This window comes from Belonocnema kinseyi, chromosome 7 (assembly GCF_010883055.1).
Source record: "Belonocnema kinseyi isolate 2016_QV_RU_SX_M_011 chromosome 7, B_treatae_v1, whole genome shotgun sequence".
NCBI lineage: Eukaryota > Metazoa > Arthropoda > Insecta > Hymenoptera > Cynipidae > Belonocnema > Belonocnema kinseyi.
The window spans coordinates 3805002-3826078 of record NC_046663.1 but is presented as its reverse complement, the minus strand read 5'-3'; the positions used below and the strand labels follow the sequence as shown (position 1 = coordinate 3826078).

General features: G+C 23.9%; 3 protein-coding genes across 3 annotated transcripts in view; 1 reads left to right on the top strand and 2 right to left on the bottom strand.

The window, feature by feature from the left end:
• Window positions 1–21077, top strand: part of LOC117175921 (ribosome biogenesis protein BRX1 homolog) — a 101990-nt gene that overhangs the window by 64357 nt on the left and 16556 nt on the right. The window lies entirely within an intron of this gene.
• LOC117177523 (jerky protein homolog) lies at window positions 8412–14126 on the bottom strand. The gene is made up of 2 exons (XM_033368293.1): window positions 13683–14126; window positions 8412–9003 (listed from the first exon to the last, which is right to left on the bottom strand). Exons 1-2 carry the CDS (start codon window positions 14055–14057, stop codon window positions 8536–8538), a joined length of 843 nt encoding a protein of 280 aa, XP_033224184.1. The 5' UTR covers window positions 14058–14126; the 3' UTR covers window positions 8412–8535.
• Window positions 19540–21077, bottom strand: part of LOC117177522 (jerky protein homolog-like) — a 13473-nt gene continuing 11935 nt past the window's right edge. The window contains exon 3 of the mRNA XM_033368292.1: window positions 19540–20960. Coding sequence (XP_033224183.1) covers window positions 19802–20960 — 1159 coding nt within the window. The 3' untranslated portion in view covers window positions 19540–19801. The remainder of the gene's footprint in view (window positions 20961–21077) is intronic.

Here is a 21077-nt window from a genome sequence, read left to right as displayed (position 1 = left end):
ATTTTATTTACAAAAAAAGTTCTTAGGTTCAAAAAAACATTCAGTGAACTGATAAAGTGAGGTCGGTAATATAGGTATTTAGCTGTGTCACATGCCCTTAATTTTAAATAAAAGTCAGTTGGGTTTAAAAAATAAAAATCAAGTTGATTTTTCAACCAAATTGTTCATTTGTAAGCCAAAAAGACCAATTTTGTACAAAATAGTTGCATTTTTAACTGATGAAATTATTTTTTAATGAAAAAGTTCATTTTCTGCCAGAAAAGTTAAACTTTTATCCCGAAAGCGGCGATTTTTTAAGAAAACAGAAAAATTTTCAACAGAAAAGACAAATTTTCAACAAAAAAGTTGATTTTTATACCAAATTGTTAAGCCAAAAAGACAAATTTCCTACAAAAAAAGTTTGCATTTTTAACCGATAAAGTTAAGTTTGAATGAAAAAGTTCCTTTTCAACAAAATAGTTTAATTTTTTACCAGAAAAGTTAAACTTTTATCCTAAAGCGGTTATTTTTTAAGAAAACAGTAAAATTTTCAACAAAAAAGTTTGTATTTTTAACAAAATAGTTGAATTTTACACCAGAAAAGTTAAACTTTTATCCCGAAAGGGGCGATTTTTTAAGAAAACAGTAAAATTTTCAACAAAACAGTTGATTTTTATACCAAATTGTTAATTTTTAAGCCAAAAAGACAAATTTCCTACAAAACAGTTTGCATTTTTAACCGATAAAGTTAAATTTTAATGAAAAGGTTAATTTTTCAACAAAATAGTTTAATTTTATACCAGAAAAGTTAAACTTTTATCCCGAAAGCGGCGGTTTTTTAAGAAAAAAGTAAAATTTTCAACAAAAAAGTTTGCATTTTTAACAAAATAGTTGAATTTTACACCAAAAAAGTTAAACTTTTATCCTGAAAGGGGTGATTTTTTAAGAAAACAGTAAAATTTTCAACAAAAAAGTTGATTTTTATACCAAATTGTTAATTTTTAAGCCAAAAAGACAAATTTCCTACAAAACAGTTTGCATTTTTAACCGATAAAGTAAAATTTTAATTAAAAAGTTAATTTTTCAACAAAATAGTTTAATTTTATACCAGTAAAGTTAAACTTTTATCCCGAAAGCGGCTATTTTTTAAGAAAACAGTAAAATTTTCAACGGAAAGACAAATTTTCAACAAAAAAGTTGATTTTTATACCAAATTGTTAGTTTTTAAGCCAAAAAGGCAAATTTTCTACAAAACAGTTTGCATTTTTAACCGATAAATTAAAGTTTTAATCAAAAAGTTAATTTTTAACAAAATAGTTGAATTTTATACCAGAAAAGTTAAACTTTTATCCCGAAAGCGGCGATTTTTTAAGAAAAAAGTAAAATTTTCAACAAAAAAGTTTGCATTTTTAACCGATAAAGTTAAGTTTGAATGAAAAAGTTCCTTTTTAACAATATAGTTAAATTGTATACCAGAAAAGTTAAACTTTTATACCGACAGTGGCGATTTTTTAAGAAAAAAGTTAAATTTTTAACAAAAGAGATAAATTGTCAACTAAACTGATGAATTTTTGACAAAAAAATTCACTTTTAAGGAACTAGTTTAACCTCTCACCAATGCCTTGAATTTACAACCAAAAAATGTGTATTTTTAACGAAAAATGTGATAGTTACTGCTTGAACCAAAAAATTATTTTAATTTTAAATCAAAAACAATGTAACTCATAAAAAATACCTTTTTATCAAATTGTTTCATTTTTAAGACAAAAAGACCAATTATTTATAAAAAAAAGTTGCATTTTCATCCAAAAACATGAATTTTTATGAAAAAAGTTCATTTTCATTCAAATTATTAAATTTTCTAACAGAAAATTTGAATTTAAATTCTAAAAGATGAATCTTGAACAAAATAGTAAAATATACAACTAAAATGAGGAATTTTCATCACTAAAAATGAATTTTTAAGAAAGGCGTTAAGCTTTAAAAAGTTTAGTTTAATTTTCAACTAAAAAAGATGAACTCTCAACCAAAATGTAATAGTGGTTCAACAAAAAATGTTCTCAACCAAAAAATGTTAATTTTAAACCGTAAAAAATTTAATTCATCCAAAAAAAAGAAGATATTTTTAACAAAGTGATTGATTTTTCTACCAAAAAAGCTTTTTTCTTTTAAGAAAGCAAAAAAAAAAGTTGTATTTTGAAGCTTGAAAAATTATTCTTCTACGACAAATTTGAATTTTCAACTAAAAAGTTCATTTTTAATTAAATAGTTGAATTTTTTAACAAATCTCTTTTTAGATCGCCTTATTTATACGCGTATTCATATTCTGAATTTTCTACCGATAATATGTTTAATATTTTCAACCCGATAATATGAACTTTCGCAAAAAAGTTCATTTTTAACGAGTTTTTAACCAAAATTATGAATCTTGAACCAAAAAATTAACTTTAAAGATAGTAGTTGAATTTCTAAAGATGGAGTTGAATTTTCTAACAAAAAAGATGAATTTTCAACAAAATAGGTCAATTTTCAGCCAAGCAGTTGAATTTTTAACGAAAAATGTAATAGTTGATATTTCAGCAAAAAAATAATTTAATTGAAAATAATAAGCAGTTGGATTTAATCAAAACAAATTAATTTTCAAAAATTTCGGTATCCTGAAATAAACCAGAATAATTTCAAACAAAACAGTTTCAGTTTAAACAACAAAAAAATTGATTTTCTACCAAAAAAGGCAAATTTTCAACAAAATAGAACAATTTTCAATCAAAGATTTAAATTATATACCAAATTGTTAAATTTTCGAGTCAAAAATATATATTTTCTGCAAAACTTTTCAATTTTCGATCCAAAAAATATGAAGTTTCATAAAAAAGTTCATTTTTAACCAATAAGTTAAAATTTCAATATAATAGTTAAAAGAATGAATTTTTAACTAAAATTATGAGTATTGTACAAAGAAAAAAATTAGATAGTGTTGGAATTTTCTACCAAAAAGGCGAATTTTGAACAAAATACGTAAATTCTCGAGTCTAAAATTAGAATTTTCTGCAGAACAGTTAATTTTTAACAAAAATTTATTATTTAACTGAAGCAGATTACTTTTTAACCAGGCAGTTTTTTTTTTAACAAAACGAATACAATTCTACAAAAAGAGAGACATTGTTAAACCAAAAAGATGAATTTTTAACAAAATAGTTGAATTTTCAATAAAAAAGTATAACTTTTTAACCAAATTGTTGCATTTTCATGAAAATAATTTCAACCAATCATAGTTAGATTTTCTTTTTGGCTTTTATGAATTCAGTTTGCATTTATTTGGAAAGACGAGAAAAAAAAGAATAAATGGGGTATTGTGAATGTTGATCTACCATTTCGCCACCTGGCGTCGAAAACTGGAACTAGAAAGAGTAGGTAAAATTTTAAACATGCGTTTTAATTTTTGGATAAAAGTGTTTTTACGATTGTTTTGTGAAGTATAAAACTGTTCAAATATTTCGTGAAAAATACCATATATTTTGTTCAAGCATTGTATTTGTTGATAGAAAATTAATCTTATTCTTTACAAATTTATATTTTTTGTTGAAAATTTTAAGTATTCCAGTTAAATATTCATCATTTTAGTTGAAAATTTATTTTTTGGTTTCAAATTCAATTGCTCCTGTATAAAAAATGATTGAATACTAAAAAGAAATATCCATCAAAATCAAATACTTTTAGATAGAATTTCCATCTTATACAGTGAAAAAACACATTTTTGTGAAATAAGTTTTTAAAAAAATACAATTATTTCATTATTTCATGTGAGTTTCAATACATTGTAAGCTTAAATAAACTTTATGTTAATGTATGTAGCAACAAATTTTATCTATATTATGCCAAGAATACGAAATTTAAATACGAATTCTAACCTAACTTTTAAATCAGATTTTTAAATAGTAAATATTTCATGCATAAATTAATAAAAATTTACTTAGAGTTCATTTTTGCTTCAAAATAAGTCCATTTAAGTTTCGAATCTTTTGAAAATAACAATAAAGAGAACAATAATTGTTTTTTTTTAAAGAAAAGTATTTATGTAAAAAGTGTGGGGTTTCACTGTATAATATGTAAATTCCATTTAAAACACTTTGGTTCCGATAATGACTTATTTTTATTATCCAATAAATACTTTAAACTCCACAAAAAAATTATTAAAATACTTTTACGCACAAATTAAAATGCATCTTTAAAATAGTGCCTATTCTTCCTAGTTCCAATTTTTGTCACCAGGTGGCGTATGGCAGTTAAGGCATTCCCAAAAGGGACCAAATGTCCTTTTTGTCAAGCTTATAGGGTACTTTTTCGCGCTTAAATAGTAACAAATTCAGATGGTTTCAGAACAATTCAAGTTACATTCAAAAGAATGCAAATGAATTGGAAAAAATCTTTAAAAAATCCTTTTATTTCCTTAAACCTGAAATGAATTTAGAGGAATTTAAGATAAAAGAAGAGAATTCGATGAAATTCATAAAAATTCAAGGTGGATTAAAAAATATATGAAATTAATTTAAAAAAATTTGAAAACATGGAAAAAAAAACTTCATGGAATTACGTAAATTTGAAATAAGCTTAGAAAAATTCAAAGAATTTGATGAAATGCCTAAGAATTCAAGGTCATGTTAATAGGCTTCGGGCAGGGTGGCCGCTGGACCGGGAATTTTCTGAGACCGGGAAAGTTCGATTTTAACAGTTTTTTAAATAAGTATTTGAATTGATATATTTTAAAAATTTTCAAATATATATATATATTTTTTCAATTACAAAATTGTAACGTTCAGTCTTCAAGACTTAAACAATTAAAAATTAAAAACGTTTAAAATTGCAAATTATTGTTAAAAAAACACAGTTTTATTTTATCAACTGCAATTATAAATAAATAATTTTTAAAATGGATCGGTAATTTAAGTATCAAAAACTGAATATTAATTGATTTGATAAAACGATTCTAATTCCGTTGAAAGTTAAAGAATTTCCAGATTCGTAATTAATTCGTAATTAAAGGCTTTTATTAAATTTAAAATATTCTTTCAGTTTGAATTATTCCATTTTTAACCCATTTAATAAAAAAAATGATAATTATTTAATATTTAGCAATATTTGACTTATAATTTAAGACGACTAAATTGAAGCCAAATATATATAAAGTAAACAATTTGAAACCTGAATGTTTCACATAGAAAGCTTTTAACATTTCAAGGTTAAAATTTTTATTGTTCGACTTAATAAAATGTTTAATTTGTAAGCGAAATTGTTGAATTTTGATGTATAAATAATAATTGAACACGTATTATTGAGATGTTTTGAAAAAATGTCAAAAATAAAGCTAAATTTGAAAAAATTTAAAACTACTTCTAGATTTCCCAAGATTTTGAAATGCAATTTTAAAGTTTTTCAAGGATACTTAAACTATTTAAAATAAAAATAATTTAAATTCTAATTTAAGAACTTACAAGATGAAAAAAATGTAATTTAAAAAATATTTATTGGCCTAAAATAACTGAATAATATACTTTTGACCATTTTTAAACTTCATTAATTTATTCTTTAATTTAGAGTACTGAAAATGTTAACCTGGATTTTTATTTTTGGAACTTAATCTAAATCATTGTACTCTATAATTTATAAATGTTAGAAATTCTTCATTTTGCAGTTTAAATTCATTAAACTTGAAATCATTCAGTTGAAAAATGTTAGTACCTTATAATTATAATGATTTAAAAAATTTAACTGTACATTAATAATTAAAAATTGAATAATAATCAAATTAATTTTACAAGACGATTCAGAATCAGTTAAAAATCTCCAGATTTTAACGTTAAAAATTAAACTCTATTAGTTTGAACTTAGTTAAATAAATGCGAACACTCGATTCAAATATTTCGTGAAAAAAAAAACATATTTTTTTAAAACATTGTATTTGTTGGTAGAAAATTAATCTTATTCTTTACAAATTTATATTTTTTGTTTGAAAATTTTAAGTATTCCAGTTAAATATTCATCATTTTAGTTGAAAATTTATTTGTTGGATGTTTAGAATGGACGCCATTAATTAAAATAAATTGGCTTTAAAGCCATTTATATACTTTAAGCTTTATCAAACATAAACAATATAGATTGTTTATAACAATTTAGTTAAAAGTCTCCTAATCGGCCGTTTCCTCGTAAAAAAAATGTTTTTTTCTTCAATAATTATTAGAGTGACATTTATTGCGGTGACTAACCAACGAAATTAAATAAAGAATAATTTATATGATTGTTATAAACAATTTTTTTAACAAAACTATGATTTATTTTTTTCACATGCAAAAAGGACGGTTTTCCACTGAAATTATCCGACAATAAACTAACAGTGATTCCAAAATTGGATATGGGACATTAAATAATAATTTGCGTAATTGTTAATAACAATTTCTGTAGCAAACTGTCCATAGCAATAACGCTAAACTAACGATTTATTTTCAGTTTTCTATAATAATCTCATTATTATTATTATAAGTATCAATTTTTTCATTGATTCAATAATACAAATAAGATTATCACAAAAATAATTGAAGAAAAAATCACTTTGTTTTAAAATTGTTATTAACAATTACGCAAATTATTATTTATTTAATTTTGTTGGTTAGTCACCGCAATAAATGTCACTCTAATAATTATTGAAGAAAAAAACATTTTTTCTACGAGGAAACGGCCGATTAGGAGACTTGTTTAACTAAATTGTTATAAACAATCTATACTGTTTATTTTTGATAAAGCTTGAAGTATATAAATGGATTTAAAGACAATTGTGAATCACTTTTGTTCAGAAAAATCAATTCAGCTATGAGAAAAACTCGTTTATAAAGAATTTGTTTATAGAAATGTTTATAAAAACAATAGTTGTTAACTCGTGCTAATTTTTTGTTACAAATTATGACTCTTATAAAAAATATTAGCAACTAGCGTGAAATAAACGATTTTTTCTATGATAAAAAAACACTAATAAGAATTTGTTTATAAAAATTGTTTATAATAATTAAGTTAAATATTATTAAAGTTAATTATGTTCTATGAATGCATGCGCAATAATTCCGGCTGATAGTGAGTTTCTATCTGTATTTTTTCTTGAGATAAAAATTCATAAAGCTAAAATGGTCAATTTTGTCACTATATTTGTTTATATATTGTTGTAAAAATTTTAATTTCTGAAAATTGTATCATTTAAATTTTTTTAAAGTTTATTGATTTATTTTGTAATCTAAAGCATTGAAAATGATAACGTGGATTTATATATTTGGAACTGAATACAATTTATTCAATTTATGAAAGTTTAAAATTTGTCATTTCGCAGTTTAACTGCCATTAATTTTAAATTGTTCAGTTAAAAATTGTTAGTAGCTTTCATTTTTTACGTGTAAATTATTGAGAATTTGAATAAAAAATTGTTAAATGAAAAGAGCTTTTTAAAAAAAATTATCAAAGTTTTGAAATTCAAGAGTGTCACTTTGAGTGCTTTCATTTGCAGTTCACTTTTTATTACTTTGAATGGAATAGTTTTTAGAGTTAGTGTTAGATTTTTTTAAATTTCATTAATAGTGAAAAATTCTTGCGAACCGGGAAATGACCGGGATTTTTTTTTTTTTTAATTAAAACTGCCATCCTGTATATAATAAGCATTCAATTATATATTTTTTCTAAGATGGCTAGGCATTATATATCATTTCGAGGCATTATATATCATCCCTAGGCATTATATATAATCCATAGGCATTATATATCATTTCTAGGCATTATATATCATCCCTAGGCATTATATATCATCCCTAGGCATTATATATAATCCCTAGGCATTATATATAATCCCTAGGAATTATATATCATCTCTAAGCATTATATATAATCCCTAGGTGTTATATATAAAACCCTAGGCACTATATATCATCTCTAGGCATTATAAATCATTTCTAGGCATTATATATAATTTCTAGGCATTATATATAATCCCTAGGCATTATATGTCAGTTCACTTTTTATTACTTTGAATGGAATAGTTTTTAGAGTTAGTGTTAGATTTTTTTAAATTTCATTAATAGTGAAAAATTCTTGCGAACCGGGAAATGACCGGGATTTTTTTTAAATTAAAACTGCCACCCTGTATATAATAAGCATTCAATTATATATTTTTTCTAAGATGGCTAGGCATTATATATCATTTCGAGGCATTATATATAATCCCTGGGTATTATATATAATCCCTAGGCACTATATATCATCTCTAGGCATTATAAATCATTTCTAGGCATTATATATCATTTCGAGGCATTATATATCATCCCTAGGCATTATATATAATCCCTATGTACTATATATAAAACCCTAGGCACTATATATCATCTCTAGGCATTATAAATCATTTCTAGGCATTATATATCATTTCTAGGCATTATATATAATCCCTAGGCATTATATGTAATCTCTAGGCATTATATATAATACCTGAATTACATTCATTGCCTGTAGCTTATATAATATAAATTACCATAGCAAGAATATAGACTTGTCCATCCATGCACTGTCCTGATGTGTATAGATGACCCCGAGACTTTCCAACTTTTTTAAGCGTTGATCTTTTAAATTTTCCGGTACATGATTTATGAGACATGTTGGAATTTCCGATTTTCCAATTAACAAAAGTGGAATTCGATGATTTCCAGAGGCATCGGCACAGAATAAAGCTGTGAGACGATCTTTGCATCCATTTCTCGCCGAAGCTTCTTCTTCTTCTTTTAAATTTAGAGCAAGAGTGCAGGCCATCAATATTCGCCATAAAATTCCTGATTCGTCGGCATTGTAAATATTGTCTAGCTTCAAATATCCCGATTCGATTTCTGCCTTCAAAATTTGCGAAAATTCTGCAGCACCTGAAGGATCGACGAAAAATTTGTATTTTTTCATTCCAATACCGTACCGTTTCTTGAAACCTTCGACCCAACCATTGCTTGCCTATAAAAATAACATTTTTTCGAAAAGTTCTTAGTATTTTACGATGTTTTAAATTATAAACTTAAAAAATATTCGTAAATTATAGTTATTTGATTATATAATTTAATTAAATAATTATTTTAGGATGGGTCCTGATAATATTTATCTACGAAAAATATTTAAAAGCAGGGAATTTTATGAGACCGGGGAAAACCGGGAATTTATTTTTTTACCGAGATTTTTACAACATTTTTAAAATAAAAATGTTATCCAACTTTGATTTCAACCATTTTTAAAATAATTTGTTAAATTGTGATTTTTATAAATTATTATATCATTTAGTTTAGAATGCTTCATTCGAAAATCGTTCACTTAAAAAATTTTTGATTCTTAATTTTAAGCATATATTTTAATTTAAAGAGTTTTTAAAATCGAAGATTTTTTTTATAGAAAACAGGGTGGCCGCCGGATTGGGAAACCGGGAATTTTACGAATTTTCAGAAGAAAAATCTGTCCAAGTTCGATTTTAACAGATTTTTAAATAATTAAAGTGCAGTTTTGAAGATTTAAACAATTAAAAATTAAAAGCATTTGAAGTTGAAAGTTTTTGATAAAAACAGTTTTATTTTATCAACTGTAAACAATTCCAGATCCGTTCAAAATTTTAGAATTTCTAGATTGTAACTGTTTCAATCCGAAAGTCTTGATAAGAATTCAAATTAATATATCATTTATTCCAATAATTTTAGTTTTAAATAAAAATGTTCATGATTTATCAATAATATATTTTTAATTCAGAGTTCCAGGTCTCTCTTTATATTATTTTTTATATTAAATTTAATTAATAAATTTATTAACATATTATTTTTATTAATTTTTTTTAACCATTAAAAATGTAAACGTGCGTTTTACTATTTTCAACTTAAAAATAAATCCATAATAATATAGTTATAATTAAAGGTTTTTATTAAATTTAAAATATTGTTTTAATTTAAATTATTTAATATTTAACCCATTTAATTGGAAATTTCTTAATGCAGAAAAAGAATAAATATTTTATATTTAGCAATATTTCACTATTCATTTAAGACGAGTAAATTTAAAGCAAATATTTAAAAGAAAACTATTTGAAACTGAATTGTTTTACATAGATATTTAGAAGTTTTGAAACGGTTCAAAATTAATTAAAAACTTGAAATTATTTCAAGTAATTTAAACGAAATGTGTTAACATTTTTTCAGAACTTCTAAATATATTTTTAAATTAATCAACATTTTCCTACAATTTTTGAAAATCCTGCAAATTAAAAAAAAAATTCTTAAAATTTTCCATGTTCTTTTTTGATAATTTTTGAAATCTCTTAAAATCTTTTTAAACTTTCAGTTGCAATAATCTTGCAAAGTGAAAAGTCAGTTTCAATTTTCCTAAGAATCTTAAGACAATTTTTTATTTTTTTGAAGTTTTTCTACAATTCTTAAAAAAATTCTAAATCTTTTGTTTGAAATCTCTAAGAAATTATTTCAAGTTCTAAATTTAATTCGAATCTTTTTAAAGCTTTTAAATATCTTTTAAAGTTACTCTAATATTTTTACAAATAATAAGTGTTCTATTGTTATCAAATAATAAGTGTTCTATTGTTATCAAATAATAAGTGTTCTATTGTTATTTATAAATTAAAATTTTTTTAAATTTGCAGGATTTTCTAAAAGTTCTAGAAAAAATTCAATTGATTTTAAAATATATTTAAAAGTTCGGATTTATATTTTTGAAACTGAATCTGAATGTTGGAACTCTATAATTTATCAAAGTTTTAAATTTTGCAGTTTATTTGCATTTCATTTAACATTGTTTAATAGTTTGATTTTTTAAATTTCATTGACCGTGAAAAATGTTTGCGAACCGGGGAAAAACCAGAAAATGACCGGGATTTTTTTTTTTAATTAAACCGGCCACCCTTAGCAGACAAAAACATAGCAACAAATTAAAAATTAATTAATTAATTTGTAAGTATTTGAAATTATTTCAAGTTCTAAATTTAATTCGAATCTTTTTAAAACTTCTAAATATCTCTTAATATTATTCTAATATTTTTACATATAATAAATGTTCTGACAGAGTAAGTAGAATTTTAAGATGCAGTTTCTGATATTTGCCACTTATTTTTGTAAATTCAATCAAATTTACCTGCGGACTGTGCCAAGTATGAAAATTTACTAAAACGTAATGCAGCTACGTTCTTTTCTATGTAAAATATAATTAAAATAAAAATTTTTACATTATGTTTACGTAGCCTCATTATCTTTTGATCTTTTTTTAGACTGAGCTTACTTTTTAGACAAGTTATTTTTAATTTATCGAAATAATAGGCAAATATAAAAAAATGCCCCTTAATTTCGTTCAAATCCGTGTAATTTTGGCATACGTTTTTTTCATGGTTGTTTTGTGCACTTTAAAACAATTGCAGAATAGAAAAAAATTAGTCGTTATCTAAAACAAAATGTTTCAGTTAAAATGTACATCTATACATTGAAAAAACAACATATTTCTTCTCAAAAATGTTTTTAAAAAATGTGCTCACCACGCGGACACATTCTTTTGCTTTGTTTGCAAGTTTGAATGTGCCACATTTGTGCACAAAGCTCTTTAATTTAAGTCAAATCATCAACAAATATCATTTTATGATTGTGAATTCTCTTTTGTTAAAGCTCCTTCAGACAAAAAAGCTTAATTTGTTTATTTTCAATGTTATTTTTTACGATTAAAACAAAAAATACGCGCCCTGTCAAAAAACGATTAATAAAAAATTTTTTACGGTCAAAAACTTTTGCCGATTCATTTTTTTCGTGGCTTGTGCCGTTTAGCCGAATTTTTATTTATTTTTAATATTATTTTTTTACGATTTAAATGAAAAATACGCGCCCTACAAAAAATGATTTTTAATAAATTTGCTTAAATTAACTTTAACGTGTTAAGTGAAAAATTTAATCCAAATTATGTAAATATTTCGTATATACATTAAAAAAAATTTACTTCGAGTTCATTTTTTTTTCGAAATAAGTTTATTTAAGCTTATAATGCGTTGAAATTTACAATAAATTGTTCAATAACTTTGTTTTTTTTTCTGTAATCTTTCTGTCGTCGTTTTTTTTTTACATCATAAGATGTAAATTTCGCCTGAAATATTTTGTTTTTGATAGATTTATTTTCAGTATGCAATAATTATTTTAAAATAAAATTTAAAAAAGCTTGGTTTTGGCATGAAAGTTCAACAATTTGGTAAATTTGGTCCCTGTGGTTGAAAAACTCATAATTGTAGTTGAAATTCATCTTTTTGGTTGAAAGTTTTACTATTTTGTTGAAAATTTCTTCCTTTTTTTGTTCAAAACCTAATTTTCTTCCATTGAAAATCCATGTATTTGATACAAATTTGTATTGTTTTGTTAAAAAATCAATCTTTTTGGGTGAATGTTTAACTACTAATTATTTTTGTTAAAAATTCATCGCCTTGGCTTGAAATGCATATATATTATTGAAAATTCATCTGTTTAGTTGAAAATTTAAGTTTTTTTTTGTTTCTTTAACTGTTTGAATTTTAATCCTTCTTGTTTAAAAATACAATTATTCGGTTTATAATACATCTTTATAGTTAGACAATTCAAGTATTTGATTCAAAATTTCACATTTTTGCTGAAAATTTAATTATTTTGTTGAAGTAATTTTATTTTTATTGACAAATTTGTTTCAAACTGAAATTTTAACAATTTCAGTGTAAGATTCTTCAGTTTAGTTAAAAAAAATGTATCTCTTTGCTTGAAAATTTAACTATTTCATTGACAATTGTTCTCTTTTTATCTCTTTGGTTGAAGATTTAACTATTTCGTTGAAAATACAACTTTTTCACAGAAAAATGGTCTTGTGACTCGAAAGTTCAACAATTTGGTACAATCGGTCCCTGTGATTATAAAATTCATCTTTGTAGTTCAAAACTCATCTGTTTAGTTGAAAATTTTACTATTTGTTTTTTAATTGATCTCCAATTGAAAATTCAGCTATATTCTATTTAATTAATTTATTTTGACAAAAATTCGTCTTTTTTAGTAAAAAATAAAACTTTCTGGGAAAAAATTTAACTATTTTGTTGAAAAACCTTTTTTTAATTAACTGTTTTCACTGAAAACTTAACTTTTCTATTTTCAGTTAAAAATGGGTATTTTTCAGTTGAAAACTCAACTATTCATTTGAAAATTCATGTATTTTGTTAAAAAAATTCTCCTTTTTGGTAGAAAGTTAATTTTCTAGTTCAAAAGTTCAACTATTTTGATGAAAGTTAAATGATTTTGTTAGAAACGTATTTGTAGGTGGAAAATTAAAATATTTTGTGAAAAAAGTCCGCTGTTTTGCAGAAAAATTAATTATTTTTTTGAAAATTCAAGTATTTTATTCAAAATTCTTTCTTTTCTTGTTGTCGAAAATTCAACTTCTTTTATGTCAACACTCTAGAAATTACAAGTAATGAACAAAACAAATGGATACAAAAATATAAATATTTCCTTTAGACAATAATATCAACAGTTGTAATTTTTTCAGGTTATGTATTATTGTTATGCTGAATTTTAAAATCCTCCAATAACCAGTTAACTGGTTAATATTATTGCTAAATTCAATTTTTTTCCCGAATGCATAAATTTTTAACAACTTACTTCAAAGTTAGCGGGTCCCTTTAGCAGTTCATTGAAAATTCTAACTTTATCATCAAGCATCTTTCTCGAAATCGGCGGTTGACCCGAGTCTCGGATTTGTACAAACCATTCGAATAAAGCGGCCTCTAATTCAGCATTCTCTATTTCAGTATTTTCAACAGATTGCACTGATTTTTTATTTTTGAACTCAAAAACGTTGGATTTCTTACTAAGTTGACCAGTTTCACAGGCGCACTGCATAATTTTGCGTAAAGTTCGTTTACTAATTTTGTATTTATTTAGAATCGCATCTCTTGATTCGCCGTTTTTAATTTCTTGCAAAACTAGAGCTTTTTCGCTCTTTGTTAGGAAAATTTTTTTCTTTGGTTCAGCCATAATAACGAAAAATTAAATAAACTTTCACGTGTAGACAGGTCCAGGTCCAGAGAAAGGCAGAGTCGCGACCTGGAATCGTAGTAAACAAATTCTGAAGTTTAGTACTGTACCGACCATAATCCATAAATACAGGGTTTAACATTCTAGCGACGCGCAGGTAAAAAAAAACTCGGCCAATCAGAAGCTAGCCCCACAGATTCTCCATATTGGATAAGTGAGGCGGCCAATTTAAGTGCAGTAAAAGAAAAGTCACATTTTTCTAGTTGAGCTATAGAAATATTTCAGTATTAATAAAATGTATTGTTATATTGAAGATAGATAAAGAAAAGTACGGTTTAATTATAAATTTAGGTTTTGTGTTTCATAACCTCTTCCTGATAAAATCAAATAAAATATAAATAATTTGGGAAAGTAATAAATAAAAATAATCAAATTAAAGATTGCAGTGCGCTCGACGTATAAAATAAAAAATACTACATTTTATTTATTAAACAAATTTTTTCCCTTAATTTTGGAGACAAATTTGATTGAAATTTATTAAATATTCGATATATTTTCAAGGCGATCTTTCTCCAGAAAAAAAGGTAATCGTTACATTTTTAGTTTTTCTAATTTAAAATTGCTTAAAATGATATAATTTTGAAAATGTATTGATTCTTTCTTTAAATTAGAGTTCAAAGTATTGAAAATTATAGCATGAATTTTTATTTTTTACCCAGAAATTTTTGAACTGTTCAATTTAAAGTTTTAAATTTAAGCTTAAAAGTTTAAGTATGTGGCGTTTAATTTAAACTTGTTTAATTGAAAAAAGTTGAAAGCTTTTGTTTTATTTAGATTACGGAGTGCTTGAATTAAAAATATTTTACGCTTCAAATTTTAAATTCTTTACATTCTTAAAAAAAAGAGTTTCACGTTGAATGCTTTAATTTGCAGTTCAGTTCCTCGATTAAAACAACCACCCTGTCATCACTGATTGAAAATTCTTTTCTTTTTTTGGAAAATTAATTTTTTTCGGTTGAGGATAACTTGACGGGGAACTTTACTGGTCGCGAATTTTAATTTAAAAACCGGCAATTTACTTGTGTTCACAGTAAAATTCAAGTGCTCATTATTTTAATAATTTTTGTCAATTTAGAAAAGTGATTTCTACTTTACCTAAAGTCGCAGATTTTCCAAATTATTTGAGTTTACTATAATTAAATCATAATTTAATATTAAATTTCCATGTGTTTTTTTACTTATTTAGAAAATAAACAAATTTTTTATAAAATGTATGTAATTTGTGGAAAATTTGGCTTTTATGTAGAAAATTAACCTTTATGGTAGAAAGGTCATATTTTTTGTTAAAAACTTCAATTCTTCTAGTTGAAGACTCATCGTTTTATTTGAAAATTCATCAGTTTGTTGAAAATTGATCTTTTATTGTTAAAAATTCAACAATTTGGATGAAAACTTTTTTTTAAATGAAAAATTGAACTATTTAGTTGAAAATTCGCGTATTTTGTTTTAAAAAAATTGATTTTTTTTTTAGAAAATGATATTTTACTTTGAAAAATTATCTTTTAGGTTGTAAATAAAATTACATAGTTGAAACCTTAACTCTTTTGTTGAAAATTAATTGTTTTTGTTGAAAATGTATAATTTTAATTAAAAATTAATTTCTTTGGTTGAAATATGAGCTATTTGATTGGAAACTTGTTTTTTTTCTGAAAAGGAATTTTTTCCCCAAAATTTAGTTATTTAAAAAAAAAATTTGTTCCTTTTTTGGTGGAAAACTATTGTTTTTTAAACTAAAAATGTAACTATTATTTCAATTGAATATTCCATAATTTTAGATAAAAATTTATCTCTTTAATTGAACATTCATTTTCAACTAAAAATTTTATTATTCAATTTTTGGTTGAAAAATTATATATTTTGGATGAATTTTCATATTTTTTATTAGAAATTAATCTTCTTGTTTGAAAATTTATATTTTGGTTAAAAATTCATAATTTTAGTAGAAAATTCATCTTTCTTGTACAAAATTTAACTATTCCAGTTAAATATTTACAATTTTAATTGAAAATTCATCAGTTTGTTGAAAATTGATCTTTAATTGTTAAAAATTTAACAATTTGGATGAAAATTTTTCTTTTTAAATTGAAAATTGAACTATTTCGTTGAAAATTAACGTATTTTGTTTTGAAAAATGGATTTTTTGTATAAAATTATCTTTTACTTTGAAAATTAATTCTTTTAATTGAAGATGTACAATTTTAATTAAAAATTGATTTCTTTGTTGAAATATGAGCTATTTTATTGAAAACTTGCTTTTTTTATGAAAAGGAATTTTTCCCCGAAAATTTAGTTATTTAAAAAAAAATTATTTCTTTTTTGGTTGAAAACTATTGTTTTTAAACTAAAAATGTAACTATTATTTCAATTGAATATTCCATAATTTTAGATAAAAATTTATCTCTTTAATTGAACATTCATTTTCAACTAAAAATTTTATTATTCAATTTTTGGTTGAAAAATTATATATTTTGGATGAATTTTCATATTTTTTATTAGAAATTAATCTTCTTGTTTGAAAATTTTTATTTTGGTTAAAAATTCAATTATTCTAGTTAAAAATTCATAATTTTAGTTGAAAATTCATCTTTCTTGTACAAAATTTAACTATTCCAGTTAAATATTTACAATTTTAGTTGAAATTTCATTACTTTATTTGAAAATGTATCTATTTTTTGGAAAGTTAAATTTTTGGTTAAGTTATTTCTTTTTAGGGGCGTAATTTTTTAAAGTGAAATTTTAACTTACTCCAGTTGAATATTCCACAGTTTGAGTTGAAAATTATTCTGTTTTGTTGAATATTAATTTCTTGTACTTAAAATTTATTTGTTTAAGTTTTGTTTGGCAATGTTTTTATTTATTAAAAATTAATTTTTTTCTGTTGAAAATTTAACTATTTCAGTTATTTATAATTTTAATTCATAATTTCAAGTGAAAATTCATCAAGTAGATTGAAAGTTATATATTTTCTTATAAATACGTTTTTCTTTTTGTTATAAATGAAGATTTTCAAGTAAAAGTTTTATTATTCTATTTTTTGTTGGAAATTGATATTTTTTTAGTGAAAAATTCAAGTGTTTGTTTCAAAATTAATTAATTTTGTAATTTGTTGCTATGTTTTTGTCTACTCAGGGTGGCAGTTTTAATTAAAGAACAAAATTCCCGGGGTTTTCCCGGTTCGCAAACATTTTTCACGGTCAATCAAATTTTAAAAATCAAACTATTAAACAATGTTAAATGAAAGATTCAAAAATTAAAATTAAGTTCCAAAAATATAAATCCGTGTTAATATTTTCAAAATTATAAATTAAAGAATCAAGCGATGAACTTAAAAAATGTTCAAAACATTATTTTAAGTAATTTTGAGCTACACATTAAAAATTGAAAAATAATTTTTTTTTAACTTAACAGTTTTTAGATTAGAAGTTAAATTATTTTAATTTTAAGTAGTTTAGGCATTCCTCACAAGCTTTAGAATTTTATTTCAAAATCTTGAGAAATCTAGAAGTGGTTTAAAATTTTTTCAAATATAAAATAATGTTTAAATTTTTCTCGGAGCTTTTAAATATATTTTAAAAGGAATTGAATTTTTTCTATAACTTTTAGAAAATCCTGCAAATTTTAAAAAATCCTTAAAATTTGAATTTATAAATAACAATAGAATACTTATTATTTGTAAAAATATTAGAGTAACTTTAAAAGATATTTAAAAGCTTTAAAAAGATTCGAATTAAATTTAGAACTTTAAATAATTTCCAATACTTACAGCCGAATTTAAAATAATTGTAAATTTTTGCAGATTTCAAACAAAAAATCTAGAATTTTTGTAAGAATTGTAAAAAACTTCAAAAGACTAAAAAATTGTCTTAAGATTCTTAGGAAAATTGAAACTGATTTTTCACTTTGAAAAATTATTGTAGCAGAAAGTTTAAAAAGATTTAAAGAGATTTCAAAAATTATCAAAGAAGAATATGGAAAATTTTAAGAATTTTTTTTTAATTTGCAGGATTTTCAAAAATTGTAGGAAAATGTCGATTAATTACAAAATATATTTAGAAGTTCTGAAAAAATGTTAACACATTTCGTTTAAATTACTTGAAATAATTTCAAGTTTTTAATTAATTTTGAACCGTTTCAAAACTTCTAAATATCTTTGTAAAACAATTCAGTTTAAAATTGTGTTTTTTTTTTAAATATTTGGTTTCAATTTACTCGTCTTAAATGAACAGTGAAATATTGCTAAATATTGAATACTTATTCTTTTTCTAGATTAAGAAATTTTAAATTAAATGGATTAAAAATGGAATAATTGACATTCAAACAATATTTTAAATTTAATAAAAATCTTTAATTACGAATATATTATTATGGAGTTATTTTTAAGTTGAAAAAAGTAAAACGCACGTTTAAATTTTTTAATGGCTAAAAATATTAATAGAAATAATATATTAATAAATTTATTTATAAAATTTAATATAAAAAAATAATATAAAGGAGTACCTGAAACTCTGAATTAAAAATATTTTATTGATAAATCATAACAATTTTTATTAAAAAATAAAATTATCGGAATAAATTATATATTAATTCCAAGTATTATCAAGACTTTCTTCGGATTGAAACAGTTAAGGATTCATTTCAAAAATAATTTATTTAATTATATTTACTGCACTTTAATTATTTAAAAAACTGTTAAAATCGAACTTGGGCAGCCACCTTATTTTTTATGAAAAAATCTTCGATTTTAAAAGCTTCTAATTTTTAAAGCCTTTAAAACTGCATTTAAAAATTCTTTCAAGTAAAATATATGCTTAAAAATTAAAATGGAGCATTTTTAAAGTGAAAGATTTTCGAATTAAGCAGTCTAAACTAAATGATATAATAATTTATAAAAATCACAATTTAAAAAATTATTTTAAAAAACGGTTGAAATCAAAGTTGCATACAATTTTTATTCTAAAAATTTTGTTGAGTTCAACTGTTTTTGATTTATCATTTTAATCTTTTTTTGTTTAGTTTAAATATAAAATTTTATTTTTTTCATTGAAAACTTATATGTTTTTGTTGAAAATTCAATATTTTTATTCACACTTTAATGTGCGAAATTTATATTTTTATAAACTTAATTATGAGTACAAAATTATTAATTTTCAAAAAATTGAGGTCAGTTTGCAAATAAAAAATTAATTTTATTTTCAAGATTTTAAATATATTTGTCTTAATAATTAAAATATATTGAAATTAAAAATGTAAATAAAATGTGTGTATATATAAATATTATTATAATTATTATAATAATGATAATATTAGAAATTTCCGGGTGACTATTTTTCCCCGCCAATCAAGTTGAATATATGCCTTTTGTGATTTTTGAAAATAAATGTATAAATCGGAATTTCAACATAGCATAAAAGCACAACAAATTCATCGTATAAAAAATTATTATTTATTTACACTTCACTTTAACTTATATTTAATCACAGACCGACGTGATAAATATCATTAATTTGTACGTATTTTAAATTAGTTTAAACAATCATTATTTAAAAAATTTGTTTCAAAACTTAAATGATCAAGTTCGAAGAGTCCTAAATGATCCTGAAATTATACAAGGGAAACAAATTTTGCAAAATTAATATTTAGTCAATTTGTTTAAGCAATAATTGTTTAAAGCATTTTAAAAAAATTTAATGGTCATATTCAGAGAGCCCTATATGAGCCTCAACATAGTATTGTGCCAAGTTCTCTAATTCTTGAATACAATCAAGGTGTTTCGGTAAGCATTTTGCTCGTGATTTGACCCATTTTTTAAATTTCATGAGGCAGCCAAAAGCCTCCGACGATGTTATTTCCGTTGATTCAGAATTTTCAAGCACAGTTCTGCTGTTTTCTATTTTAGTTACGATTTCAGGCTTGCCCTCTGAAGACGTTATTCCCATTGGTTCAGGATTTTCAAACACAGTTTCACTGTTTTCGATTTTATTTACAATTTCCGGCTCGCGTCTATCATTTCCAACAAAGTTTACAATATCCGGATCGATGCTTTCAATTTTAGGTACAATTTCGGGTTCGAGTCTGCCACACGTAACAAAGTTAACAATGTCAGCATTTTCAAAAATACTTTCGCTGCTTTCGATTAGAGTTGAACTTTCTGGCTCGCATCTGCGAGTTGTAACAAAGTTGACAATATCACTGTCTGTTGATGACTCCCAACCGCAATCCTTATCATTGTCATTATTTTCAAACCATTTCTGGAGAAATTCTCTCGATTTTTCGAGAGAATAACCTGGTTCTAACAACAATTTAGAAACTTGATCGCAAATTTCATCAGATAAACTAATCAAATCAGTTGGGGAATCCGATTCGCTGAGAATTGCATCATTAATGGATAGAGGATCTTCTTCTTCTTCTTCTTGTTTTATTTTGAACTCTTGCAGAGCAAATGACTGGCGAAAGAGTAAGTCGCCCAAAAACGGTTTCCATGCTTTTTGAACAGTAAATGATTTCACCGAGTCCCAGGCGAGACTGAGCATGCCAAACCAATCCGGAAGGTCTAATTCTTTTAAAAACTCAAAAGCTCCTTCTGATTTTTCATTCATCAATAAACGTCTCAATAATTCTTTTTTGTAGAGTTTTTTCGTCGTCGAGATTAATCCTTGCGCGATGGGTTGATTCGACGCAGTGACATTCGGTGGCAAATATAAAACTTGAAAGTTTTCGTTTATCGCGTTGAGGTCGTCCAAACTCGGGTGGCATGGAGCATTATCGAGGAGCAAAACAACCTTTCCCGTTATTCCATCCTTTCTTTGGCGTCCTAAAACTCGCGGAATAAACACATCCTTGTACCTACAAAAAAAGTATTTTTTGTTAAGGGCATGTGACACAGCTAAATACCTATATTACCGACCTCACTTTTTCAGTTCACTGAATGTTTTTTTAAACCTAAGAACTTTTTTTATAAAT